The sequence below is a fragment of the Anopheles gambiae genome, chromosome 2, assembly GCF_943734735.2.
Source record: "Anopheles gambiae chromosome 2, idAnoGambNW_F1_1, whole genome shotgun sequence".
Taxonomy (NCBI): Eukaryota; Metazoa; Arthropoda; class Insecta; order Diptera; family Culicidae; genus Anopheles; species Anopheles gambiae.
Genome location: NC_064601.1, coordinates 116,183,067 through 116,198,529, shown reverse-complemented (window position 1 = coordinate 116,198,529; position 15,463 = coordinate 116,183,067). Strand labels below are relative to the sequence as shown.

Below are 15,463 nucleotides of genomic sequence, written 5' to 3'. Positions count from 1 at the left end.
AGCTAAGACATTATTAAAGATTTACTCCAGAATAAATATGGCCCTATATGGAAAGACACAACAGTAAAAAATTAAATTTAAGAAATTACATATTTTTTGGACATTTATTGCGACAACCACCCAGTGTGCACTGTGGGCTTTATGATTTGAACATATGGTAACAAAATCCTACCCACCAACTTCATACCATTTTACGAGTTTGAATGCGATTGATTGTTATTCTGGAAGGATTTTGTGAGTATTTTAACGCAATAAAATCAATTCCCAAATTGATTTATAAAAGATAAAAACTATATTCAGTTATAATCAGGCTTAACCCTCTAACCCTCTACGTGCACGTCCCACTGTCCAGCACGCACGCGGTTGTTTCAAACCCAAATTTCAAATACACAACGAAAATCTACACTAAACTCCTACGTTAAAAGGCTTCGGATCTTCGAAAACTATACTTATTTTTTTTTACGAAAACGCCGTTGATCGTACTAGGTTATAATAATTAAATCATATTAGCGTATTTGCGTAAATTACTAAACCAGACCACCCATTGTTAAAAAAGAGAGTTGGCGTGATTGGAGGATGCGTACGTGTGCTTGCTTGCTTGCTTGCTTGCTTGCTTACCAACACACCACCATCATCATGCTCATCCTTCTTCTTCCCCGACCTGGTCACACAATCATAAAACACTCATAAAAGCTTCTTCTTCGATTTCGGCGTTGATATCGTACGAAACTCGACCCGTCGAGGCGTTTTCTGCGCTTCAGAATCGGACTCCTTTGCCTGGACCGCGGCGGCAGCGGCGGCTTCCTCCTCCCCATCCGATTCCACCACCAGCACAATGTCCTCCGTCTGGTCCGTTTCCATCGGGCAGGGCAGTTGCGACAGTGTTGCCTTCTTTTGCTCCGCCACGCCCACCGGTTTCGGTTGATCGATGGGCCAGGTGTCGTTGGCATCTTCCTCGGCCGTCGGTTCGACGGTTGGTTTGCTCGCGCCGGCCTCATGCTTTCGCGGATGTCTACGGATAGCGATCGGTTTGGGTGAATTCTTGCCCACCGAAGATGAGGAAGCCGCCGACCCTGCCTTTGATTCGTTCGCACTGTCGGAGGGAGTTCTCGGGTGCCGTCGTACCGCGATCGGCGTAACGGGTCGATCCTTTTTCGAAGGACTTTCGAACTTCTCGTCACTGCTGATGATTTTTTCCTTCTCGATGACAAACTCCACCCCAGGTTGTACGATCTTTTCGACGGTCGGGGAGACGACCACGGCACCCTCGCTGGTGGTCGGTTTCGGTTCCTCCGGTTTCGGCTTCCTTCTAATCGTAATCGGTTGAGCTGGTTTTTCCTGCTTCTTGCTAGTGTCATCCTTTTGCGGTGGTGTTGATTCTGAGCCATCGTCCATCTTCATTTCATCTACCTTGGGAGGTGTCTTGGGTTCTTCCGGTTTCGGCTTTCTTCTAATTGCAATCGGTTGGGGCGGCTTTTCTGAAGAAGGCTTCTTTCCATTATCATCCTTTTGCGGTGGTGGTGTTGAATTCGAGTCATCGTCTATTATTATTTCATCTGCCTTGGAAGGTGTGCTAGATTCTTCCGGTTTCGGCTTCCTTCTAAATGCAATCGGTTGGGCCGGCTTGTCGTGCTTCTCCTTTGGCGGTGGTGTTGATTTTGAATCATCATCCCTCTTGGTTTCATCTGCCTTGGAAGAGGTGCTGGGCTCATCTGCTGCAGATGCTTCCGGCGATGGAGGTTCCCAGATCGTTCCCAGCTCACCGTCGGAGAAGAAAATCATCGAACAGAAACCATCCGTACTGGACACGATCAGTATTCTTCCGTCCGATGACCACGACATGTCCGTGAGTCGCGTGTAGTGGATGTTGGAGATCAGAGCAAACGGCGCCGCCTGCTGTGTGTCGTACAGATAGACGGAGCTCTTCGTCGCCACCGCAAACACCATCCGGTATGGAAGGGGAACCAGCGGGGGTTTGCTCTCCGCGTGTGGACGATGCTGGAAGTACACGGGACAGAAGCGAACCGCCACCGTGTACTGATCGGGAGATGGAAGTGTGAAGCTGGGCCTACAAAAATAAAAAGCGTTAGTGTTGACCGACATGATCCATACACCACTTGCCACCACACTTACTGTTTGAGTGAGTTGCGCGTGAAGATGTACGTCGTGTTCAGCGGCTTCGAGACGCCCTCAATTTCAGCCATCCCGGACGGCGTTACGATAATGTTCCCATCCGGACTGAAACTTAAACGCCGGAAGAATGTCTGCAGCGTGTCGTCGTGATACAGGCGAATGGTTTTATCCCTCAACGGGTGGTCTTTCGGCACGGGAAGCACACACTTGTGACATCGCGACACAACGCGCTTCGTCTGCACGTCGTACACCCGGAAGTACCGGTCCGTGCTGAGCGTCGCCAGGTACTTGTTCTGTGGATCCCAGGCTACACCCTGCACAAAGCCCTTGTGATCTTGCAAGATCGCCGTGTTCTTGCCGCGCTGCACATCCCACACGATGGCCGAGTTGTCGACCGAGCCGCTGATGAGAAACTGTGAGTTGGCCGACCACGACAGATCGTACACGTCCTCCATGTGGCCGCGCAGAATCTTCATCGTCAGCCACGTCTCCTTGTCCTGATCGTTGGTGTTTTCTGCCAAATCGAATAAAAAACATGATAGGCAATGTCTTACTCGGGAGACAGTTCCTTCCTTTGCTTACCCAGAATGTTCAGCGTTTCCGTTTCTCCCTTCTGCTTCCAGATGAAAATCACACTTTCGTCATCGCCGGACGCGAGCAGCTCGCCGGAAGGGGACCATCGTACCGCATTTACCGCACGCTGGTGTCGCGTAAGGTCAGCGGCCAGCTCCAAGTTGATGGTACCACATTCCGGCGTTTGAATCATGTACCAAATCTAAAACGAAGCATAGCACAGCGTTGTTATCGCGCACTTCCCACCAGGTGCAACAGCAGCAGCAGCAGCATCATTGTTGTTGGCTTCCCTTCCCCTTCCATCCCTCTGCACTCACCAGCACATGCGAATCAGTCCCACCAGATGCCAGCCGATATTGGTGATCCCGATCGTTCGCACCCTTCGGCTGAATGTCAACACTCAGCACGGGATCACGGTTGTGCCACGATATTTCCGGAATTTGGCACTTCATGACTGCCACACGTGAACGTGAACGGGCGGGGGTGGTTTTCTTGCGGGCGTAATATTCTTTCGCGTTTGCAGCAGCAAAATGCGCCCCAATTGTTTGTCCACCTTTTGCTAACCGACGACGAAAACAACGAAATTGAGCGCGCAAACCTTCCCACTGACAGCCGACACCTGGTTGGGATGAGTGACTGTCAACAAACAACATTTGGCCAAGGTTTATACAGCTCACGAGTGCGAGGTTTACAGATACTTTCGTCGATTTTATTAAAAAATCAGTTCATTGAAGCAAAAATTCTTCTGTAATCTCCATTTTCTGCATTTCATAGCGTCTGATTATCTGTAAATTATGCGGAAAATAGAAGAATTTGTGCTACTTCAACAGACTTTCTCGTCATTTCTCTCTTTTCATCGATTCACTCGTCGGCTCCGAGAGTGTAGATCCATCAGTCTACACCATGATCGACGAAAGTTGAAAAAATCATCTCGCTGGCACCCTTTTCTCTGCAATTATTCACAGCTTGTAGAAGAAATAGTAAACAATGCGTGATCCGCCCTCCACATCAAACTCAACAGTACAGCACTCACCCCCCTAATTAAAACTATTTCCTTACGATGGTTAAGTAAAACCTTTATTTAATTCATACTTTTTTCTTGAAGATCACTTCACAGTCTCTCATCCACCGGCGCTGCTGATTGTTTTCGTTGGCAACAGAGGGACAAAATTCATTAAATCCAACATAAAATCTTTCGCGTTTTACAGCAAACTCCTCTCCCCACGCTATCGTCAATGATTTTTCTCAAAATATTTAATCTTTTCCTCCGGATTGGGGACGATCTGTGAGGAGAGTGGGAATATAAAAAGGTTAATAAGATGAAAGAGGTCAAATGAAGCGCGTTTTTTTTTTCTTACCGTATCCTGACCCGGCTTCCATCCGGCGGGGCACACCTCACCATGCTTATCCGTGTACTGGAATGCTTGCACTAATCGGAGCGTCTCATCCACGGAACGACCAACTGGCAGATCGTTCATGGTAATCTGTCTCAGCACACCGCGATCGTCGATGATGAATAGACCACTGGAAAGAATGGACACTCCATTAGCACGCGTTCTGTGAACTCTCGTCGTCTTCTCCTGCGCCTTAAAGAGCTACTTACCGCAGGGTGTGGCCCAGATCGTCCAAAAACACACCGTAATCCTTCGAGATGCTGTGCGTGATGTCGCTCACGAGCGGAATGTTGATCTTGCCCAGCCCGCCCTCCTTGCGCGGCGTGTTGATCCAGGCCAGATGCGTGAAGTGCGAATCGATGCTGGCCGCAATCACCTCCGCGTTCAGCTTCTTGAACTCGTTCACCCGGTCGGAGAAGGCCAAAATCTCCGTCGGACACACGAACGTAAAGTCGAGCGGGTAGAAGAAGAACACCAAATACTTGCCACGGTAGTCCGACAGCTTGATCTTCTTGAACGCACCATCCACGACGGCGGTGGCCTCGAACGCGGGTGCTGGCCGGGAGATGACCGCCTTCGTGTACTGCAGCTTGTGGTCGACGAAGCGGGGCGCCTCCTGCGGGTACACATGCCCACCGCCGAACGAATGGCAGGAGCCGGGCTCATCCGCCACCGCGCCGTCACCCTCCTGTACGATGATGGCGAACGAGAACAACAGTAAGCAACAGGCCACAATGCCGGGCATGATGGCGGCGTCGAAATTCTTCATGCTCAACAACGCTTTACTTTAACGAAACTACTACTTTCTTCGCACCACAAAACTGTCCACACAGACTGCTTCGACTACGGTTGGGGAAAACCGCTTCAGGTGTCACGGCGATTAGCCACGCGTACAAGTTTCCCTATCAACGGTTCACAATCACAACAGCAGCGGGCGCAGCAGAAGCAGGCGTCGACACCTTTAGATGCCGCTTTTCGATTCTATTTCTTCTTCTGACCGGGGGTGCACCAATCTCTTATCGCGCTCGACGGCGACGGCACTATTGCTAAAGTCGTCCCTTTCGCGCATTAATTTCACGATAAAAACACCCTCTTCCGACACCGTGCAGTGGAAACGAAAAAGAGAGAGAAGAGAGAGAGAGCGAGAGGAGAGGGCACGCACAACCACCGACTGTAAACAAAGCGAAAGGGTTCAGCCGCTGTCAAGCCCGTCTCTTTTCACACACGGAAACGTCAAATCGATACAGCATTACTCATCACCGCAATCGCTGCGTTTGTTTGGTGTGAGCTGCGGGGATTGGCTGCTCTGTGCCCGTGTTTTGCGTTTTGTGACCACCAAAGAGACCCTCGAGGACACGATGGCAGTCAACCTTCCGCCCGTTACGCCGCTGCTGAAGCCCATCCAGCACTATCTCAAGACGGCCCAGGAGCATGATACCCGCGATCCGGTCGTAGCCTACTGGTGTCGTCTGTACGCGCTGCAGCTGGGCCTGAAAATCCCCCACCAGACCATGGACGATCGAAAAGTGCTGGTGGCAATAATGGACTGGTTGGAGGCGACCAAGCGAGCGTCGGCGGACAACGAATCCATCACGAACGATGTGGCCGCGCTGGCCTATCTGGAGAACTACGCCTTAAAGTTGTTCCTGTACGCTGACAAGCAGGACCGGGCGGGCAACTTCGGCAAGAACGTCGTCAAAGCGTTCTACACCGCCGGCATGATCTACGACGCGTGCCAAACGTTTGGCGACCTGACGGAGGAGGTAACACAGAACCGGAAGTACGCCAAGTGGAAGGCTTCCTACATTCACAACTGTCTCAAGAACGGCGAAACGCCCGTCCCGGGCCCTATGCCTACGGAGGGGGAAGAGGATGGCAAAGACTATGACCAGGATGCGGGAGGAGCCTTTCAACCGAACCCGGAACCCCAGCCCGGTCCGAGCAACACGCCTGCCGCACCGCCACACTTCCCGAGCGCAATGCCCACACCACCGCCGGCAGGTCCCACCAACTTCACCACTACCGATCCGTTCAGCAACGTAAAGGCGCCAACACCGCCCAGCGAGCCGGAGAAACCGCCCGGTGGCTTTCAACCCTACACGGGTGGACCGGTGGCAGACGCGGCTGGACTGCCGGTGGAATCGAACCGAATGGTCACGCCGGGCGGAGTGCAGCTGCGACCGGATCAAATCACCAAAGCGCAGAAGTACTGCCGATGGGCGGAAAGTGCCCTCAACTACGAGGATTTGAAAACTTCGATCGATAATCTCCAGAAAGCGCTCCGTCTGCTGCAAACCGGACAGGATGGGTAGGATTGTGTAGGAGGGAGGAGGGGAGGGGAGGGGAGGTGCGTCCCCCAGCTGTCGATCGTGCGTTGTTTTATCGCTTTTATCTAGTTGCTTAGGGTGTATTAACCTGTATACTCAGAGAATTATTCAACTTATTGCCTAATAAACAAAAAAAGAACATAAAACGTACCTGCTGCTGTTGACGAGCGGGTTTGACGAACGGAGTCGAGGTGGCCATCGGTTTCTTCGTTTCCTGCGGACTCTTCGGCTGCTGCTGCTGCTGGGTGGTAGTAGCCGTGGAGGAGCTCGTCTTACTTCGAGGTCGCGGTTGGGCGTCGTTTTGTTGCTTTTCATTTTTGGGTACCATTGAGGAGCTTCTCGTCGGTAAAGGCTTTTCGGGCTCCTTCTTCACGAGTATCGACTTTCTCAATGCTTCGGCCACATTGAATCGCGTGCGAAGCTTTCTGATCTGTTCCTCTCGACTGGACTGGGACTTTTGCTGAAGCGAGCGACTCGTCACAACTTTCACCTCGGGACGCCTTTTTGCTACCGGTTCGTCCAGCTCCTCGTCCTTGGAGGAGGATTTGGCCGACAATTGCCGCTTCTCGGCGTTGCCTTTGTTCACCGTGTAGTATCGTCCTTCCGGTATATGCACGTACTCCAGATCATCGATTTCGTCCAGCTCCACATGTTCCAGCTCCTCGCCCACCTGCTCGCCTTCTAACAACTCCACCTCCGTGTGTTCGTTTTCCAGCTTCGTGGGCCCCACACTGTCCTCGTCGGCCGCATTTAGCTCGGCGATCGTATCCAGCACGGTTTCCTCGTAGAACGTTAACGCCCCCTCCTCCTTTGTGTCGTAGTCGTCCTCCGCATTGATGACCACCTCCTGGATCTGTTCGCCCTCATTGTTGGACGCATCGAGCGCGCTGCTAGACACCACCTGCAGCCCCTTGCGATCGCCATCGTCCACATTGATGATGCAGTACGTGTCACACTCCGACTCGTCCATGTAGTCCTGCTTGATGAAGCTCTGCTGGATGTCGGTCGGGACGCTGTGGCAGGCCTGCGTAATGTGCTGCCGCATCCGGGTCAGGTTCAGGACCGTGGTCCACTTGCAAAACACACAGCAGCGCTTCCGATCGTTGTCGATGGAGCGGAAGTAGTTGTGGATCGCTTTCTTGTTGTGGTTCGTGAAGGACGACTGCTGCAGCCGCTCTTCCGCGTCCAGCATCGTGCCGGCGATCTCGTTCCGCACCGCGTCCGGCACGTCCGCGCAACGGTTCGCGATGTGCTGCACCATCCGCGTCGCATTCTCCACCGTGTGCCAGCCGCAGAAGGTGCACTTTTGCTGCGTTTCCCCCGAGCGGGCGAAATACTTACGCACCGGGTGCGCATTTTTGCGCTTCCGTTTCACCCTCATCCCTAGGTTTTCCTTACTATCGATCTCGAGCGTCTCGTTTTCCTTTGGCATCGCTCCACTGCGTTGGGCGGAAAATCACAGAGCTGGCTGAAATATTTCAATTTCAAATACCTTCGCAAACAACTTCGCGGAATGTTTGGAACGCGTCTGTGGCACACATCAACACACTCACTTCAACGCAGCAAAGATGGCGCCCGCTTGGCCGTTTGACAGCGCTTCACCCGTTTGACAGCTGGCGTATGTGAAAGAAATCCGGGCGTAAACATCTCAAACGCTGGTGCAGGAAAATTGTCGATTAATTGCCTGCCGGAAGAGAGGGATTTTTCCATGTTTGCCAGCGTGATTTGGTAGCAGCGCAGAAGAAGCAGCCGATCATCCGAACACCAACCATGCCAACGATCATCGCCCTCGACGTGTCGCTGTCGATGTCGCGCCCCATTCCGAACCAAACAACAGGCACCGGTGGGCCTGGAGGTTCGGGCTCGGAAAATGTGCTCACCTACCATCAGCTGGCCATACAGGGCGTCAACTACATACTGGACTATCTTTCCAAGCACGCCCGGCTGGAATTTGTGTCTCTGGTAAGTGCAAAAGTTTTGCGTTTTGATAAGCTTGCAGCTTTGTTTACATTCGCTTTGCGTGCGAGAGAGTGAGCGAGAAGGCACGTCACTACACGGTAGGGAAAAAGAGAGAGATGGATAGGCATGAAACGACTCAGCAAAGACAAACCATCTTCGAAGGCGTGTTCGAAACGCGTCCTTCAACAGACTTCGACCCGCGCGCGTAAACAGACGCGTGTGCAGCTCTTGTTCGACACGAGCCGCGCTAGCAGGGTGAAGTTTTCCGCGCTCCGACCAAAAGGTAGAACCCGCAGTCCGCGACGAATTCCTTCATCCCTCTGTGGTTCGGCGCAAAGCCCGCGTTCTGTAAATTCACGCCCCGCACCGGAAAGGTGACGAACGAGCGGGTGGCCAAACACAAACACGCACGTGGCAAACACGAGCAGCACGACAGCACCGATCACACACGGAAGGAAATGTGCAACGCAGAAACCTTTCCGTCGCCGTAGTTGCAGCTGTCTCTCGTACTGCTGTGGTGTGGTGTGCCGTCTTGTATCGATGAGATCGCCCCACGTGTTTGAGGTTAGGTGTCGGAACTGTTCCGACTGTGTGTGCGAATTGCAGCTGTGAAAAAGTGAGACGAACTGCTCGTGTCGCTGCCGTCGGTCGTGCGCCGTGCCGAAAGACGTGCAACAAAAGGCTTCTTCGCCTTGTAAAGACGCTGCCAGAAGCTGCCGTCCCCCACCCGCCCGGCCCCCTGCGTGTGTGTGTTTGCGTGTGTAAGTTACATAAAGAAAGGGAGTGAAAAACGAAAGACACACACCGTGCTGCTACCTTCCCCGTCCGCGCGCCTCAAGCACCATGGCAGCAGCAGCGAGTAAAAAAAGCAAACGGCCCTCGTCCGCCACACTCACCGTTGCCCTGCAAACGAATTACGATCTGCGCCGTTCCGCGGCCGGCACCAAATGGGATGAAACCCTAGAGTACCTACAGTATCTGCACGAGACGCAACCCATCGTGCCCAAGTGTCCACCGACCAAGGATGAGCTTATCGCTTCCGGCGCACTGCCGGCCGATGCGGGACAGAACGCGCCTGCCGCCGTCGATCCGGAAGCGCTGTTTGAGGAGCTGTTCGCGGTTGACATTGATTATCTCAAGAGTTTGGATCCCAAGGATTGGAAGAACCAAGATCATTATCATGTGCTTGGCCTGAACAAGATGAGGTAAGTGCAAAAACACTCACACATGAAGAGGACAGTGGCTAGTGGATGATCTAATTTAATGCTCTTTTGTAATTTCCCCTCCCCTACACACACACAGATTCACAGCGACGGACGAGGACATTAAGCGTGCGTACCGTAAGATTGTGCTGAAGCACCATCCGGACAAGCGAAAAGCGCTGGGCGAAAACGTCAAGCAGGACGATGACTACTTCCACTGCATCACGATGGCGTACGAAACGCTCGGCACGGTGAAGAACCGTCGCGCCTTCGATTCGATCGATCCCGAGTTTGACGATTCGCTTCCGTCCCAGGCCGAGGTGGAGAAGGACTTCTTCGGCTCGCTGGCCGACGTGTTCAAGCGGAACGCGCGCTGGAACGAGTCGCGCAAGGCGGCCCCGCTGCTGGGAGACGACAACACGCCGCGCGAGGCGGTAGAACACTTTTACGACTTCTGGTACAACTTCCAGAGCTGGCGCGAGTTCAGCTACCTCGACGAGGAGGACAAAGAGAAGGGCCAGGATCGGGAGGAGCGCCGCTGGATCGAGAAACAGAACAAAGCCATCCGGCTGAAGCGCAAAAAGGAAGAGTCGGCCCGCATCCGGGCGCTGGTCGATCTGGCGTACAACAACGATCCGCGCGTGGTGCGCTTCAAGCGCGAGGAGAAGGAGCGCAAGCTGGCGGCCAAGCGCGCCAAGCAGACCGCCTACCAGGTGCAGAAGGCGGAGGAGGAGCGGGTGGCGAAGGAAGCGGCCGAGGCGAAGCAGCGTGCCGAGGAGGCGGAACAGAAGCGCATCGAGCAGATACAGATCGAGCGCGAGCGCACGAAGCGCATACTGAAGAAGGAGCGCAAGCTGCTGCGGGACACGGCCAAGGGCAAGGACTACTTCGCGTCGAACGACAAGGAGCGCCTGAAGCATCTGGAGGGCATGGAGAAGCTGATCGAGTCTTTCAAGCTCCTGGAGCTGCAAGATTTTAACAAGGAGCTGGCGGCGGGCGGCCGGCCAGTGTTCGTGAAGGCGCTCGGCGAGCTGGAGGCAAAGCTGGAGCAGGAGCGCATGGCCGCCCAGCAGTCGGCACAGATACCGAACAATGCCGGGCTGAAGGTGGTCAACCGGAAGGCGATGTGGACGCACGACAACGTGCAGCTGCTGATCAAGGCGGTGAACCTGTTCCCGGCCGGCACGATTTCCCGCTGGGAGGTGATAGCGAACTACCTGAACCAGCACGGCACGGAGCTGGGCGACATGAAGTTCTACGCCAAGGACGCGCTGAACAAGGCGAAGGAACTGCAGGCGGGCGATTTCTCCAAGAGTGACCTTAAGACGGTGGTTAACCAGCAGGCGTACGAGTCGTTCGAGCGCAGCAAAAAGGATCTCAAGATAATCGACAACTCCGAGATCAGCACGAAGGAGGCGGCCGAACTGGCCAGCAAGGAGAAGGGACAGAGCGACAGCAAGCCGAAATCGGCCGCCGCGGAGAAGAAGGCCTCACCGATGGTAAATGGTGGTTCGAAGGGACACGGCAACGGCACTACGGTGCAGGAGAATGGAGCACCAGAGGGCAAAGAAAATCGCAACAAGCAACCGAAACAGGCCGCCAGCAAAGAGGACAAACCACATGCGATGATGAATGGAACGGCGACGGTGGAAGAGAGTGGCAATATAACCGGTGCGGCGGCGGCTCCGACAGTGCAGCAGACCGATGGCAAGGCAGCGAAACCGGCCAGCAGTGCCGGAACGGCGCCAGCCAAGAAGGAGAAGGAAGCGAACAAGGTTTGGAGCAAGGAGGAACAGGCACTGCTCGAGCAAGCCATCAAGACGTATCCCGTGTCGTGCGGACCGGATCGCTGGGATCGGATAGCGGAGTGTATACCGAACAGGACGAAAAAGGATTGCATGCGGCGGGTGAAGGAACTCGTTGATCTGGTCAATGCGAAGCGCGAGGCTCAGCAGAGCGTGAAGTAGGAGGGTAGGAGAATGGTAGGAGAAAAGGAGAGGGAGAGCAAGAGAGAAAGAGAGAGAGGGCAGGCCGGTTCGGACAGGGATTGTATAACATCTTACGCCGGCGGCAGCGAACACCATGGCGTAGTGCAACGAGGACGCGGACAAGTTGTGTACATAATGCTAGTATCTGGTTCTACTACCATCGTAAAAAACTAACAAACACACACATACACACCCAAGCACACCATACACATCCATACTAGAGCACACATACGCACACAAGACATTCAGACAGAACTTACAACAAACACACATCCATTTTCTATTAGAAACACTGTGACCAACAGAGAACAGAATATGCCTCAAGAAATTTGCAGACAATGATTAAACAAACCGAAGAAGAAAAGAAACCCAACCCCGAACTTCTTTCCCTGTATGTTCTCGTGTGTTAGTGACGTTGCGTTCGAATGCGTTGACTCTCGGAAAGGCAAAGTATTGTGTTTTGTTTTAGAATTCAGTTTTCATCCTTAATCCCACGTCAACTTCTTCCCCCCTCCTTCACGTCAGATCATCTATTCGTCGCTGTACGAGGTGTTGGTGGACTTTACGCGTGATTACGACACGATCCGGCAAGCGCTGCACAAGATCGAGCACTACGACAAGACGAGCCTCGAGAACGTGCTGGTGGCGGTGAACAACGCGTTCAAGACGCACTGGGGCAGCCAGAACTACTGCCAGATCATCTTCATCACCGACTGTGGCGTCGGCATGGGCCCGAGCTCGCTGAAGAACACGATCATCAACATCCAGACGTACAAGGCGGCCTGTGTTGCGGCGGCAGCGGCCGCCACGGCTGCTGCTGCTGCGGCTGACGGGTCATCCAAGGTGGCCACGATCGGCAGTGCCGGCAGCGGTGCCGTCGTTCCACAGCCCTCCGAGAACCAGTGGGTTGGATTTTCCTATCCCAGCAAGCTGTCGTTCATGTGTCTCGGTAGCCTGGCAACGGATTCAGCGTTTCGCTGCGGCACAAAGCTGTACCAGCAGCTGCTGGACGTGAGCGGCCAGAAGGGGCAACTGTTTATCCCACGCATGAAGATGAAGCACGAGAGTAGTGAGTCGGCAGGCGATGAACCGTCGCCGAATGTCGGAGATGATGGTGAGGATGGGTTGCGCCAGTTGACACGGGCCTCCTCGCTGGAAGCGTTCGAAACCATGTGCGACACCAACTACCGGCAGTTTGAGGCAACGCTCCGCTGTGGCGGATACTTTCGGCTGGAAGACCCCATCACCGTCTGGCCGGCTCCGTTGCCCTACACTGCGCGCGACCTGCTCGGAGCGGAGACGACGAAGCTAATGTCCCGGCGCTTGGAGGTGTGTGGATTTCTGCGCATGGCGGACATTGGATCACCGATGTCCGTTAGCAGACATCTGGTACTGCCGCGCAGCATTACGACTAGTAGCTCGGGCGGTGGCTCTTCCGAGCAGACTTCCGAGGGTGGAAAGGGACCATCCACGAACGGTGGATTAAAGAATGGACATGGCCACTCGTCAGCCGAGGAACGGCTCGAAGCTGACATAAAAGCGTTCTACGCCAAATCGGACGCCGGTGAGCATCACGCGCACGACGACCACCACGGACTGGATGGGGCGGACGTGAACAAGGAGTCGGTCTGCGTTCTACTGCACGGTGCGCTCAAGGTGGAAAACATGGCCGCCCTGGTGCTGCTGGGGGACAGCTGGTACGGCTTCATCTACTCGTACGCCGATGGGAAGAAAAAGTGGAACCTCATGCTGAACGTGCTTCCGCCCGGCAACGACGTAGTGCCGTGGTTGGGCGATCTACGCTACCTCGGCACGCTGGAGGACGCATTCCCGGGCGAAAATCCTTCCTTCCCGATCAAGGCGGACAAGCGCAGCTACTCGCAAACCATCGTCGTGTGGATACGCCAGGCAAGCCTGCAGTCGGACATCCAGAAGGTGCTGCGGCACGCGAAGAAGCTGCCGGAAAAGACGCAACACTTCTACAAGGAGCTGAACCGGATTCGGCGCGCCGCCCTGTCGCTCGGGTTCGTCGAGCTGCTCGAGGGGCTGGCCAACATTTTCGAGCGCGAAATTAGCACGCTGCCGCTGAGCGCTTCGCCCGACTGCTCGATGCAGCTGACGCACGCCGCGATGGAGCTGCGCAAGACGAACAATCGCGACCTGAAGTCCATCATACACGCGCTCCCGACGCAGTACAACCAGCTAGGTTAGCGAGAGAGAGAGAGAGAGAGAGGTTGTTGTGGAGCGATTTGAGAAATAAATAAGTTATTTTAGTAAAAAAAGGGTTGTTTGTTCATTTCTTTCTTCCCGGTTTCCGTTGCACTCTTTTCTTCATGCTCCTCGTTGCTTACTTTTCAAATTTAGTTTTATTCTCAGCGGTCCTCTTTTTATTCTCAATGTCCCAATGAGGTTCTCATTTTCGGCTAAATTTTGTGTTGTGTGTGTTTTACTTTCACGAGAAGGTGCTCTCGATTCCTTTTTGAGATGTTCATCTCTTCTTCTTTACTTGATTTCTTTAATTATCAATCAATTTAATAATATAATAGTATACATTTTCTTTTCTGCTTTGTTTCGCTTTTGCTGAGGAGGGGGGCTGCCTTGTCTCAGCATTCACTTTTCTAGCAATTCTTTTTACACAGTGTGGTTTGAAGGTAGTAGTTTCTCTCTCCTCTATGTTCCAATCTGTTTTGATGTTACTGTTTGGCTTTTGTTTAATTTTGTTACTTTGCTTTGCTTTCTTTATTTGCCGAAATATTGCGAAAGCTAAAACAGAAGGGACCTTCGACTTTGATAAGAAATCTTTTATGTTCTAAATTTTGTTATCGCTTTCACTTGTCTCTTGTGTTCAGTTTTTTTGCCAACTAAGTATCTGGTGTGTTGTTTCATTTACGTGTACGTTTTCACAAAGCAGTTTTTAGAAAGCAAATAAGCCAAAACGCTACTTTTCCCCCTTCATCTCTTTCTTCTCCCCTCTCTTTCTGAAGGAAGTTGCGTTTTATCTAGTTTCGTTCTCATGTTTTGGTAATTTTTATGCGGTATACTTTTTGTTGCCCGTTAGTTCTAAAGTTATGTGTTTGTTTGTTTGTTTTTACGTACTTTCAACTGAAGGTAGTTCTGTGTTGTTACCGTTAGCGCTTCTCTTCTCCCCTTTCACACTATTCTACACTAGTTTCATGTGGTTTTCCTTTATTTTTTTTGTTGCTTTCCCCACTTATCATATCTCCTTCGCTTAGTTTCTCTTAATGGCACGGACGTAATGTGTTGTTGTGAGTGAGTGTGTGTTTCTCTTGCTCATCGTGTGTGAACTATAGAAACTTATAGAAAACATCAAAAATTTATTATACAAAATGGAACAAAACCATGAATGAAATGACTGAATGGTGGATCACTTTCCCTTTTTTCCATGGCTGTTTTCCGAAAATGAGGTTAAGGAAGAGAAAACACGGTCCCACCTTCAAGGACTACCCTTCCCCATACATAATCACTGCTCGCTCGTGCGCGAGTCACGCGATACCTCTTCCCCGTGGGACCGTGGGGACTAGGAAATTGAAATCAAGCGCCGTAGAGCACGGAACCAAATCAAACTCCCCGTTTTCCTCCCCTTCCGCTACATGGGGAGGATGGGAGGGCGGGACCAGAAAATGATTACTATCCTTTACCCCTTTTCAACAGGAAAAACCTAACAACCCTCTATACACACACACAGGCGCGCGAGCGCGCGCGTGGTTCAAATCTACATCTAAAATGGTAACATCTTTGTTTGCTTTCTTTTTTTTTCTTTTCGAATGGAAGAATGTCCACCCAGCTTCTTGATGGAGGGATGGGAGGGAAGGAAAGGGATGGACTGTAGGAAGTAGAAGCTTGTGGTGAGCTTTCTTATGCCTCTT

At 52.6% G+C, this 15,463-nt stretch overlaps 5 protein-coding genes across 5 annotated transcripts; 3 read left to right on the top strand and 2 right to left on the bottom strand.

Annotated features, from left to right (window-relative positions):
* Window positions 1-269: 269 nt before the first annotated feature.
* Window positions 270-3,369, bottom strand: LOC1269690 (chromatin assembly factor 1 subunit B). The gene is made up of 4 exons (XM_308335.5): window positions 3,024-3,369; window positions 2,716-2,908; window positions 2,134-2,647; window positions 270-2,068 (listed from the first exon to the last, which is right to left on the bottom strand). Exons 1-4 carry the CDS (start codon window positions 3,357-3,359, stop codon window positions 685-687), a joined length of 2,427 nt encoding a protein of 808 aa, XP_308335.4. The 5' UTR covers window positions 3,360-3,369; the 3' UTR covers window positions 270-684.
* Window positions 3,370-3,761: 392 nt separating this feature from the next.
* Window positions 3,762-8,046, bottom strand: LOC1269691 (uncharacterized). Its single transcript, XM_308336.5, has 4 exons — window positions 6,579-8,046; window positions 4,310-4,788; window positions 4,065-4,230; window positions 3,762-3,989 (listed from the first exon to the last, which is right to left on the bottom strand). The coding sequence occupies exons 1-4, from the start codon at window positions 7,857-7,859 to the stop codon at window positions 3,939-3,941; spliced, it is 1,977 nt and encodes a 658-aa protein (XP_308336.5). The 5' UTR covers window positions 7,860-8,046; the 3' UTR covers window positions 3,762-3,938.
* On the top strand, window positions 4,997-6,577 carry LOC1269692 (vacuolar protein sorting-associated protein VTA1 homolog). The gene has a single exon (XM_308337.3). It carries the CDS (start codon window positions 5,066-5,068, stop codon window positions 6,410-6,412), a length of 1,347 nt encoding a protein of 448 aa, XP_308337.3. The 5' UTR covers window positions 4,997-5,065; the 3' UTR covers window positions 6,413-6,577.
* Window positions 8,047-8,197: 151 nt separating the features above from the next.
* Window positions 8,198-13,858, top strand: LOC3290389 (integrator complex subunit 14). Its single transcript, XM_564713.4, has 2 exons — window positions 8,198-8,389; window positions 12,102-13,858. Exons 1-2 carry the CDS (start codon window positions 8,198-8,200, stop codon window positions 13,785-13,787), a joined length of 1,878 nt encoding a protein of 625 aa, XP_564713.4. The 3' UTR covers window positions 13,788-13,858.
* On the top strand, window positions 8,496-13,858 carry LOC1269693 (dnaJ homolog subfamily C member 2). The gene is made up of 2 exons (XM_061645622.1): window positions 8,496-9,591; window positions 9,689-13,858. Exons 1-2 carry the CDS (start codon window positions 9,230-9,232, stop codon window positions 11,553-11,555), a joined length of 2,229 nt encoding a protein of 742 aa, XP_061501606.1. The 5' UTR covers window positions 8,496-9,229; the 3' UTR covers window positions 11,556-13,858.
* Window positions 13,859-15,463: the final 1,605 nt, after the last annotated feature.

Coding starts and splice junctions, on each gene's coding strand:
- LOC1269690 (XM_308335.5), bottom strand. CDS start 3,359: ATGTTGTTTGTTGACAGTCACTCATCCCAACCAGGTGTCGGCTGTCAG. Junction 2,909..3,023: donor GGACTGATTCGCATGTGCTG/GTGAGTGCAGAG, acceptor GCTTCGTTTTAG/ATTTGGTACATGATTCAAAC. Junction 2,648..2,715: donor GGAAACGCTGAACATTCTGG/GTAAGCAAAGGA, acceptor TCGATTTGGCAG/AAAACACCAACGATCAGGAC.
- LOC1269692 (XM_308337.3), top strand. CDS start 5,066: ATGCCGCTTTTCGATTCTATTTCTTCTTCTGACCGGGGGTGCACCAAT.
- LOC1269691 (XM_308336.5), bottom strand. CDS start 7,859: ATGCCAAAGGAAAACGAGACGCTCGAGATCGATAGTAAGGAAAACCTA. Junction 4,789..6,578: donor CCGCTCGTCAACAGCAGCAG/GTACGTTTTATG, acceptor ATCATCGTACAG/GAGGGTGACGGCGCGGTGGC. Junction 4,231..4,309: donor GATCTGGGCCACACCCTGCG/GTAAGTAGCTCT, acceptor CATTCTTTCCAG/TGGTCTATTCATCATCGACG.
- LOC3290389 (XM_564713.4), top strand. CDS start 8,198: ATGCCAACGATCATCGCCCTCGACGTGTCGCTGTCGATGTCGCGCCCC. Junction 8,390..12,101: donor GGCTGGAATTTGTGTCTCTG/GTAAGTGCAAAA, acceptor CCTTCACGTCAG/ATCATCTATTCGTCGCTGTA.
- LOC1269693 (XM_061645622.1), top strand. CDS start 9,230: ATGGCAGCAGCAGCGAGTAAAAAAAGCAAACGGCCCTCGTCCGCCACA. Junction 9,592..9,688: donor CTTGGCCTGAACAAGATGAG/GTAAGTGCAAAA, acceptor ACACACACACAG/ATTCACAGCGACGGACGAGG.